Source organism: Schistocerca serialis, chromosome 6 (genome assembly GCF_023864345.2).
Source record: "Schistocerca serialis cubense isolate TAMUIC-IGC-003099 chromosome 6, iqSchSeri2.2, whole genome shotgun sequence".
NCBI lineage: Eukaryota > Metazoa > Arthropoda > Insecta > Orthoptera > Acrididae > Schistocerca > Schistocerca serialis.
Genome location: NC_064643.1, coordinates 347,761,176 through 347,772,899, shown reverse-complemented (window position 1 = coordinate 347,772,899; position 11,724 = coordinate 347,761,176). Strand labels below are relative to the sequence as shown.

Genomic DNA, 11,724 nt, shown 5'->3' with positions numbered 1-11,724 from the left:
CGGTTCATCAAGAGTAGTGACAGGCGTATTGTGACAAGCCAGTTGCTCGGCCACCATTGACCAAGCGTTTTCAGTTGGAGAGAGATCTGGAGAATGTGCTGGCCAGGGGAGCAGTCCGACATTTTCTGTATCCAGAAAGGCCCGTACAGGACCTGCAACATGCGGTCGTGCATTATCCTGCCGAAATGTACAGTTTCACAGGGAACGAATGAAAGGTAGAGCCATGGGTCGTAACACATCTGAAATGTAACGTCCACTGTTCTAAGTGCCGTCAATGTGAACAAGAGGTGACCGAGACGTGTAACCAATGGCACCCCATACCATCACGCCGGGTGATACGCCAGTATGGCGATGACGAATACACGCTTCCAATGTCCGTTCACCGCGATGTAACCAAACACGGATGCGACCATCATGATGCTGTAAACAGAACCTGTATTCATCCAAAAAAGTGACGTTTTGCCATTCGTGCACCCAGGTTCGTCGTTGAGTACGCCATCGCAGGCGCTCCTGTCTGTAATGCAGCGTCAAGGGTAACCGCAGCCATGGTCTCCGAGCTGATAGTCCATGCTTCTGCAAACGTCGTCGACCTGTTCGTGCAGATGTTTGTTGTCTTGCAAACGTCCCCCTCTGTTGACTCATGGATCGAGACGTGGCTGCACGATCCGAACAGCCACGCGTATAAGATGCCTGTCATCTCGACTGCTAGTGATACGAGGGCGTTGGGATCCTGCACGGCGTTCCGTATTACCCTCCAAAACCCACCGATTCCATATTCTGCTAATAGTCATTGGATTTCGACCAACGCGAGCAGCAATGTCACGATACGATAAACCGCAATCGCGGTAGGCTGCAATCCGGCCTTTATCAAAGTCGGAAACGTGATGGTATGCATTTCTCCTCCTTACACGAGGCATCACAACAACGTTTCACCAGGCAACGCCGGTCAACTGCTGTTTGTGTATGAGAAATCGGTTGGAAACTTTCCTCATGTTAGCACGTTGTAGGTGCCGCCACCAGCGCCAACCTTTTGTGAATACTCTGAAAAGCTAATCATTTGCATATCACAGCATCTTCATCCTGTCGGTTAAATTTCACGTCTGTAGCACGTCATCCTCGTGGTGTAGCAACTTTAATGGCCAGTAGTGTATTAGGATGGCCTAGAAAGCCGAAAGACGATTCATAACGAACTACAAAATGAATATTATTGTGCATCATCAGTATTGTGTATTAGATTTTTAACATTTATTTTGCACTCCAGATGGATTATTTTTCATGACTGGCTTCATCAACGAATCCCGCAACTCTTATGCAATGCCATTACTCCAGGGATCTTCTGTAGACTTATGAGTAGATCTTTCAGTGCTCTGTCAAATTCTTCTTGCATTATCACACCGCTCATCTTCATCCACTACCTCTTCCCTCTCTATAGTGTAGTATAGTGTAAGTTGCAGCATTAGAAAATTGTAGCGAAATGCAGGAAGATCTGCAGCGGATAGGCACTTGGTGCGGGGAGTGGCAACTGACCCTTAACATAGACAAATGTAATGTATTGCGAATACATAGAAAGAAAGATCCTTTATTGTATGATTATATGATAGCGGAACAAACACTAGTAGCAGTTACGCCTGTAAAATATCTGGGAGTATGCGTGCGGAACGATTTGAGGTGGAATGATCATATAAAATTAATTGTTGGTAAGGCGAGTACCAGGCTGAGATTCATTGGGAGTGTCCTTAGAAAATGTAGTTCAACAAAGGAGGTGGCTTACAAAACACTCGTTCGACCTATACTTGAGAATTGCTCATCAGTGTGGGATCCGTACCAGATCGGGTTGACGGAGGAGATAGAGAAGATCCAAAGAAGAGCGGCGCGTTTCGTCACAGGGTTATTTGGAAAGCGTGATAGCGTTACGGAGATGTTTAGCAAACTCAAGTGGTAGACTCTGCAAGAGAGGCGCTCTGCAACGCGGTGTAGCTTGCTGTCCAGGTTTCGAGAGGGTGCGTTTCTGGATGAGGTATCGAATATATTGCTTCCCCCTACTTATAGCTCCCGAGGAGATAACGAATGTAAAATTAGAGAGATTCGAGCGCGCACGGAGGCTTTCCGGCAGTCGTTCTTCCCGCGAACCATACGCGACTGGAACAGAAAAGAGAGGTAATGACAGTCGCACGTAAAGTGCCCTCCGCCACACCACGTTGGGTGGCTTGCGGAGTATAAATGTAGATGTAGATGATAGTATTACCTCCATTTCCCTTGTAAAGCTCTTCTATACACTCCTTCCACCTTTCAGCTTTCCCTTATTTGCTTAGTATTGGTTTGCGATCTGAGATCTTGATATTCGTACATCAGCGTTTCTTTTCACGAAAGGTCTTTCTAATTTTCCTGTAGGCGGCATCTGTCTTTCCCTTCAGATTCAATATCTCATGCGTTAGCAAAGGATTTCTACTGGACTTCGCCTTTTCCCTATTTGATCCTCTGCCCCCTTCACGTTTTATCTCTTTAGGCTACACTTTTGTCTTCTGTTCTTTGCCTTAACCCTGTTTCAGTCAATCGAGGCCTAATGCTTCCTTTCAAACTGTTAATCATGTTTCTTTTAACTTATCTATATCTCATATCCTACACTTCTGGAATTCCTTCATTTTTAATCTGCAGTTCCCAGCCTATAAATTAGAGTTAACATCTGTCCCTGAAAAAGAAAACCTTGCAGTAGAAAATTAGGTTTCTAAATCTCCGTCTTACATTAAGCAGACTCTATTTGAAACATTTTTGTGTCTCCAGGTCACTTCCACGTATGCAGCTTTCTTCCACAAGTTTTAAACCGAACGCTAGCGATGATTCAGTTATTTTCTGTGCAAAATTCTGCCAAGCATCTTCCCCTCTCATTCCTTTCCGCTCAGTTCATTCTCCTTTTCTTCCTTTTCCTGCTATCGAATTCCAGTCACCTACCACATTTAAATATTCTAACTTAAAAATCTGAATAATTTCTTTTATCTCATCAAACATTCTTTCAGGCTCTTGATCACCTGCGGAGCTAGTTGGTGTCTAACGTGTGTCTTGGATACGATAACGCATTCACTGCGCTGTCCATGGTAGACTACATGCATACATATTTTTTTATTCATTATTAGGCCTACCGTTGCAATATTCCTATTTTATGTTTATAAACCTCCACTCACCTGAACTGTTCTCTCTGTCACCATATTAATTCCCATTATATCTAACCTCAACTTACCTATTTGCCTTAAAAATTACCTAACCTACCCAACCAACTAAGGGATCTAACATTCCGCGCTCCGACCCGCAGAATGCCACTTTTGTTTTTCCTGATAACGACATCGTCTTGAATACCCCCACCCTCCTGTTCCCGAGTTACGAATGAGGAGCTATGGAACTATTGTACATACGGAATATTACACCGAGGAGGATGCCATCATAGTTTAACCATCCAGTAGAGCTGCATGCCCACAGGAAAAATGACGGCTGTAGTTTTCCCTTGTTCTCAACCTGTCGCAATGCCAGCACAGCAAAGCCATGATGGCTAATGTTAGGACAGATCAGACGTCGAAATTAGGTCGCGTAACTTCCAAAGTGAAACAGACCAATTTAGATTCTTTCTTTATTTCTTTTACTTGTGCCTTCGTCCCGCAATGACGCAGGGTCGGCATAGTTAATCGTATTTGGCAAGGTTAATTTAAGGGGTGGCCGGATGCCCTTCCTGCCACCACCCCGTACCCCCGGGACGGAAATAGTGCACCCCAACTGTCTGTGTCTAGTGGAATCCAAGGAATAGCGTGAATGTGTTCAGATGTCTGCGAGCCGTGTAACTGAGGCGGGACGTGGGGACCAGCCCAGTATTCACCTAGTGGGATGTGGAAAACCGCCTAAAAACCACATCCAGGTTGGCCGGCACACCGGCCTCCGTCGTTAAGCCGCCGGGCGGAAACAGATCAATTTAGATACACGTTCATACTGTAAGGTAGCAGATTTTGCACCTTACATGATCCTAAATCAGTGCTAATACACCGAATAATAATTGATAATTGGCCCACCGATAAGAGAGAATGGACACAGAAAAGGAAGTTGTGTGTGTCATGTCAAACTAACGGGATGGCCGCGGCCGGACCCCTTTGTCGGCTGACACTTCAGACCACCAAAGACGTTCGGAGCGGCTGGGCCAACACAACAAGAAGCGAGAAGGAGCTATATGCGAAAGAGAGAAAGATGATTTCGCGCCACATTGGAAAATTTGCGGAAGACTGTGACGGGATTGGCGCAGAGCGCGTAGAGATACATGTTAAAAGTTTGGCGGCAACAGTAACCGCGGGAGAATTCTGTGTCGTGGTTGGGTACAAACGCGCACGGATACATGGTAGTCAGTGTCGTGATTGGCTACCAACGCGCACGGATCCATGCGACGAAGAACGGCCAGGTTTGCAAAAACTCTGAAGGAACTCAGGGGTCGGTAGTGGACTAGAGCAGTCGCGGTGTCTGGCTGCCCTGCTTGGAGAGCGTGGAGAGAAGTAGGTTGGAGAAGTTACCGGCATTGAGTCCAGTGGTTACTCTCCAAGTCTGAATAGTGTAGAGCATACGACTCCACACACGTAGCATTATCTGTTCCTCTGAGGAGAGAAACAGATTTGTACTAACTTGTGGTGTTCATATGCAATCTGAAGTGTACCTTTACTGCCGCGCACTTTAGTCGACCAACTACTCTTGGCATATGTACAAGTAGCTTGAGTATTGACTAGTGACGGACTCCGCAACTGGACACTTACGTACAGGAGTTTACGGGCGCAATCCACGTCCACGTTGGAGATTAAAGCCAAGCTCGCTCACGGGAAAGACGGCATTACGACGTTGGGTGGGCCAACCGTCGTAATCATCACGGAGAATTATGGTGATATTAGCAATCATCAGCCAAAGTAGGGCACTGTAGTTCTAAATGAGTTCGTATTCCGCTAGGTCTTTCACTGGCAGCTCTCTGAGTCTGTGTCCGTTCAGGCAGAACTGCAATAGAGTCACTTGCGGGTTCAGTGTTGACTTAAGTAGTTAGGAAAAGAGGATACATTGTGCCAATGATAGGCTAGTTAGGTTAGCGAGTGTATTGTATTGTCATGATATGCTAGAAATATTGCTCATCCCGTTCTGAATAAATCTTAATTTGGTATCATATGCTAATCACCGCATTATTGATATCGTAACTAGCAATCACCTTATTTTTGTTTAATAATTAGAGTGTAATGATAATTTAGATGCAAATGATACTGGGGGCATAACCGCGCGTTTAAACAGAGCCAGCTTAAGTCAGATAGCAACTCATGGTCGATTAAGACTACCAATAGATATTTTTCAGTATATTGATAATTGTACAATAAACCCCCGTACGTTGCAATAAATAAGATGGTAAAAAGATAAAAAGGAAATGTGCTGGGCAGTTTTTATAATTTACATGTATTTAAAACAAATTTACAAAAGACAGAAAAATTTACATAACATTGTATTGAAAATATAAATTTAGTAAAGAAGAATGTCAATCAGTGTCTCGAAACTTGCCGTTGTTTTATTTGCAGTGGTACGCGTAGTCACTCTGACAGCCGATGGATGCTCATGTTATTAATATACTAAATAAGCGATCTCACTGACAACCGTTTGATGAACGGAAATCGGCGAGTCCAGGTAGGTACAGCACAAGTTAACAATCGCTTCTTGCATGTGGAGTTCTAAAGGCTGACACTGGCGAACACAATCGCGTCCAGGCTAGCCAGCCCGTATATTTGTCCAGTAGCTGTACTGAACACGTCGGGTAGGCTGGCTAAGGCAGCACCCACTTGACATGTAAGTGGTGTGATGTGGAAGGAAGTACACTCCAATATAGTATGTAAACAGCGTCCGACGATTCGATGTGTTGGTCGCGCGGCACTGAAACTTCTTTTCGCTGGTGGAATTTGTGTCACGCACCGGGTCCACACTATGCCGTCTGCACGTGGGTCGTCCAGAACATGCGAGGGCTGCGGACTCCAGCAGGTGTCTGCTCACTGCCGCTGCTGCTGCTGGCGCTGCTGCTGCAGCTGCTGCTCCCTCAGCTTGGCCTCGATGCGCTTCTGGTGCAGCCCCTCCGGGTCGTACTTACGCGACAGGCGCGCCCAGTCGGCCGCCCGCTGCTTCATCATGAAGTCCACCACCTTGCGCACGTTCTCCTTCTGCTTCGCGGAGCACTTGGAGCAGTCCGACTTCAGCGCGTCCGGGAGCATCTCTGCGGGCAAGAGTGAGAACACAGTCAGCAAAGAGAGCAAACAAATTCCTGACACCGCATTAGTCATCTACCATAGCACCCACTGAGAGCGGGCTCTCCATTCTGGGAAAAAACTGAAAAAAATCGTCAAATATTTTGTGAAATTAAAAGAAATAAAATACAAGGGTGGTATGGTAAGTCCGGTACATTTATATGGAAGAATGGAACATTTTTGTTGCGTCTTCATGGTTGGTAAGCTTCATTAACCAAGCAGACCAGACCTCATCGACGGTGTCAGTGTTGAGACAGGGATTAGTGATCATGATGTTGTCATTTCGATTATGGTTACGAAAGTTAAAAAGTCGGTCAAGAAGGCTAGGAGAGTATTCTTACTAGAAAGAGCAGATAAGCAGTTGTTAGCATCCAACTTAGTAAGTGAATCGGCTTCATTTACTTCCGGTACGATGGACGTGGAAGAATTATGGACAAATTTTAAACACATTGTAAATCACGCATTGGACAAGTATGTGCCGAAAAAGTGGGTTACGGACGGAAAAGACCCACCGTGGTTTAACAGCGCAATTCGGAGAATGCTCAGGAAGCAAAGGCAGTTGCACTCGCGGTACAAGAAAGATCGGGAGAATGAGGACAGGCAAAAGTTAGTAGAGATTCGTGCTGCTGTAAAAAGAGCGATGGGCGAAGCATTCAATCACTACCACCATCACACCTTAGCAAAAGATCTTGCTGAAAACCCAAGGTCTTACGTAAAATAGGTAAGCGGGTCGAAGGCTTCCATCCAGCCACTCACTGATCAGTCTGGCCTGGCAACGGAAGACAGCAAAACGAAAGCTGAAATTTTAAATTTAGCATTTGAGAAATCTCTCACGCAGGAGGATCGTACAAACATACCGCCGTTTGAGTCTCGTACAGATTCCCGTATGTAGGACATAGTGATAGACATCCCTGGGGTTGCGAAGCAGCTGAATTGGTTGAAAATAAATAAATCGCCAGGTCCTGATGGGATTCCAACTCGGTTTTACAGAGAGTACTCTACTGCATTGGCTCTTTACTTAGCTTGCATTTATCGCGAATCTCTTGCCCAACGTAAAGTCCCGAGCGACTGGAAAAAAGCGCAGGTGACGCCTGTATATAAGAAGGGTAGAAGGACGGATCCTCAAAATTACAGACCAATATCCTTAACATCGGTTTGTTGCAGGATTCTCGAACATATTCTCAGTTCGCATATAATGAATTTCCTTGAGACAGAGAAGTTGCTGTCCATGCATCAGCACGGCTTTAGAAAGCATCGCTCCTGCGAAACGCAACTCGCCCTTTTTTCACATTATATCTTGCGAACCATGGATGAAGGGTATCAGATGGATGCCATATTCCTTGACTTCCGGAAAGCGTTTGACTCGGTGCCCCACTGCAGACTCCCAACTAAGGTACGAGCATACGGGATTGGTTCCCAAGTATGTGAGTGGCTCGAAGACTTCTTAAGTAACGGAACCCAGTACGTTGTCCTCGATGGTGAGTGTTCATCGGAGTTGAGGGTATTATCTGGAGTGCCCCAGGGAAGTGTGGTAGGTCCGCTGTTGTTTTCTATCTACATGAATGATCTTTTGGATAGGGTGATGTGCGGCTGTTTGCTGATGATGCTGTGGTGTACGGGAAGGTGTCGTCGTTGAGTGACTGTAGGAGGATACAAGATGACTTGGACAGGATTTGTGATTGGTGTAAAGAATGGCAGCTAAATCTAAATATAGATAAATGTAAATTAATGCAGATGAATAGGAAAAAGAATCCTGTAATGTTTGAATACTCCTTTAGTAGTGTAGCGCTTGACACAGTCACGTCGATTAAATATTTGGGCGTAACATTGCAGAGCGATATGAAGTAGGACAAGCATGTAATGGCAGTTGTGGGGAAGGCGGATAGTCGTCTTCGGTTCATTGGTACAATTTTGGGAAGATGTGGTTTATCTGTAAAGGAGACCGCTTATAAAACACTAATACGACCTATTCTTGAGTGCTGCTCGAGCGTTTGGGATCCCTATCAGATCGGATTGAGGGAGGACATAGAAGCAATTCAGAGGCGAGCTGCTAGATTTGTTACTAGTAGGTTTGATCATCACGCGAGTGTTACGGAAATGCTTCAGGAACTCGGGTGGGAGTCTCTAGAGGAAAGGAGACGTTCTTTTCGTGAATCGCTACTGACGAAATTGAGAGAACCAGCGTTTGAGGCTGACTGCAGTACAATTTTATTGCCGCCAACTTACATTTCGTGGAAAGACCACAAAGATAAGATTAGGGCTCGTACAGAGGCATATAGGCAGTCGTTTTTCCCTCGTTCTGTTTGGGAGTGGAACAGGGAGAGAAGATGTTAGTTGTGGTACGAGGTACCCTCCGCCAAGTACCGTATGGTGGATTGAGGAGTATGTATGTAGATGTAGATGTCTACCATAGCGCCGACTAAGAGCGAGCTCCCTATTCTGGAAAAAAAAACCTGCAAAAATGATCAAATATTTTGTGAAATTTAAAGAAATAAAATACGAGGTTGGTTTGGCAAGTCCGGTAGATTTCATGAAAGAATGGAACATTTTTGTTGCATCCTCATGGTAGGTAAGCTTCATTAACCAAGTATCCTATAAAGAATTTCAACAATGTACAGTGTGCAGTTCATTGTTGACAGTCGTCTGAAATGATCAGTGTGTCGACTGCGATTGAAAATGGAGAAAACCGAGTTCCGTGTTGTTATTAAATGCCGGTCGGTTATGATTGAACTTTCCCTATTTAACACGTTATAATACAGAAACTAATTACCGTACGAGTACCAAACTTGGTAGCATTAAAGCCAAGGACATGGGGTAGAGAAATAATGCAGAATCAATTCAACTGAAACACTTTTAATGTGCCGCTACGGCACATCATACCATTTCTGCCACAAAAAGGGCTCAATATGTCCATCAGCGTCCAGAAGTATCTGAAAGCGCAGGTTTGCATTCTGCGCAGCAGAACGAAGCATTTCTGTAGGTACGCTGGCTGCCTCTCTTGATCATAATACGTGTGAATGATCTGGTAAACCGTCCGCCCCCGGTAGCTGAGTGGTCAGCGTGACAGAATGTCAATCCTAAGGGCCCGGGTTCGATTCCTGGCTGGGTCGGAGATTTTCTCCGCTCAGGGACTGGGTGTTGTGTTGTCCTAATCATCATCATTTCATCCCCATCGACACGCAGGTCGCCGAAGTGGCGTCAACTCGAAAGACCTGCACCAGGCGAACGGTCTACCCGACGGGAGGCCCTAGCCACACGACACTTCACTTCTTCTGGTAAACCATATTTTCAGGTACCCCCTTAACCAGATATCACAGGGAGTGAGATCAGGTGATCGTGTCGGCCAAGAATTTGGAAACAATCGGCTGATAATTCGATCGTTTCCAAATGTGTTTCAGAGAACTTCACAAGCGATGTGCGGTGCGACCCTACCTTACACTAAAGCTGCGAAGCATATCACAGTAACGCTGGCCAGTCACATTGCGCGTCTTTGGTCCTTGAGCGCCAACCCTGTCAGAAAAGAATGGGCCTATGGTGAACGTAATCGTGAAGCCACACCATACGATGACACGTTCAGCATGCAGAGAAACTTCATGTAAAGTGACTCCACACTCGGCAATTCTGTGTGTTCACCTCATGCGTCAGAGAAAAATGAGTTTCGTCTGTTCATAGGATGGTACAGGGCCAGCCTTCGTCATCGTCAATCCATGCGAGAAAGTGGAGAGCAAGGTCAACACGTCGCTGAGTGTCCTGTGATACAAGCTGCTGTACGATTTTGATCTTGTACGGATACCACTTGAGAATGGTTCGAATCACCTTTCATACAGTGGACCATGGGACGTTCAACTGTAGTGACACAGTAAGCACATTGCCTGACGATCGACAATTGCACGCAGCGTTGTCTACTATAACAACAGCGATTTCATCAACCACCTGTGGTGCAACCGGTCATCGGCCTCTTTCCGGATCGACTCCCAGTTTTTCAAAAAAAAATGGCTCTGAGTACTATGCGACTTAAATTCTGAGGTCATCAGTCCCCTAGAACTTAGAACTAATTAAACCTAAGGACATCACACACATCCATGCCCGAGGAAGGATTCGAACCTGCGACCGTAGCGGTCGCTCGGCTCCAGACTGTAGCGCCTAGAACCGCACGGCCACTCCGGCCGGCCCCCAGTTTTTCAGTTGATTCGAACTACTTCATCATGGTCCGCACGGCAGGTGGAGAAATCCTTTCAGCCGCGATATTCTCGAAGTGCAGCTGCAGTATTACGGTTGTTTTGATAGTAGAGCTTCACCATAATGCCCCGCTTCTTTTGTCCAAGCTCATGCTGACACTTCAGCAAGTGCACTGCGACTGGTCAGGTGTGTGAGGCTATGAATCTCAATGACTGACCACGGTACCTGGTGGCCTTAGCTGGAACTGGAAGGTGGAGCTATGACGCATGGAAAACATGCACCCCATACTCTGGACAATAACGCTACCAAGTTTGGTACTCGTACAGTAATTAGTTTCCGTGTTATAATGTTTTAAATAGGGAAAGTTGAATTATAACACCTGGTATTTTCACTTGAAGGGTTGGATGAAGTTCACGCGCGGACTCCACCTTCACCGAAGACCATTTATTTTGGAATAATTAATTTAAAAGTGGTCGGACCAGCATCCAACTGAAGTCACCACAAAGGAATCCATTGACAAAATGCAAGACCGACAAACGAAAATTCGTGGCTTTCCCGAGACTGTAGGCATCTCAACAGTTCGAGTGCGTAACATCCTCCACGGAGAACTGGCCATGAAGAAACCACAGCAGACCAAAAGCGCATCCTGCACAACGTTTCAGTTGAGTGTTTGGCGATGTTTAATCACAATGTGCAAGACTTTATGCGTCGATTTGTGACTGTTGACGAAACCTGGATCCATCATTACACACCAGAGTCAAAATGATCGTCAACACAATGGACGAAGGTTGGTTAAAGTGCACCAAAGAAGGATAATGCACGATCCCACACATCAGCGATAACATTGGAGAAAGCGCATGAACTGGGTTTTCAATAAGTTCCTCGTCTGGTAAGCTGATGGCCACTGTTTTTTGGGATTCCCGAGGAATAATACTCATAGATTACTTGGGAAAAAGGCAGAACCATAACTGGATCGTATTACTGAATCGTTTGAAACTTGTGTCGGCAGAAAAAAGACCAAGGTGGCACACAGAAAAGTGCTCTTTCACAAGGATAATGCAAGATCCCACACATCGGCGATAATAGTGGAGAAAGTGCATGAACTGGGGTTTCAATAGGTTCCTCGTCCGCCCTATTCAGCAGAGTTTGTCCCAAGTAACTTCTTCCTGTTCTCTAACATGCTTGCTGGGAAGTCCATTTCATGACAGAAGGAAATAGTAGTTGTAGCCAGAGACTATTTTGCTGAGTTTGACGAAAC

General features: G+C 45.6%; 1 protein-coding gene across 1 annotated transcript in view; it reads right to left on the bottom strand.

The window, feature by feature from the left end:
• Window positions 1–5,426: 5,426 nt before the first annotated feature.
• The window catches only part of LOC126484040 (ejaculatory bulb-specific protein 3-like), a 52,328-nt gene continuing 46,030 nt past the window's right edge, over window positions 5,427–11,724 (bottom strand). The window contains exon 2 of the mRNA XM_050107375.1: window positions 5,427–6,256. Coding sequence (XP_049963332.1) covers window positions 6,036–6,256 — 221 coding nt within the window. The 3' untranslated portion in view covers window positions 5,427–6,035. The remainder of the gene's footprint in view (window positions 6,257–11,724) is intronic.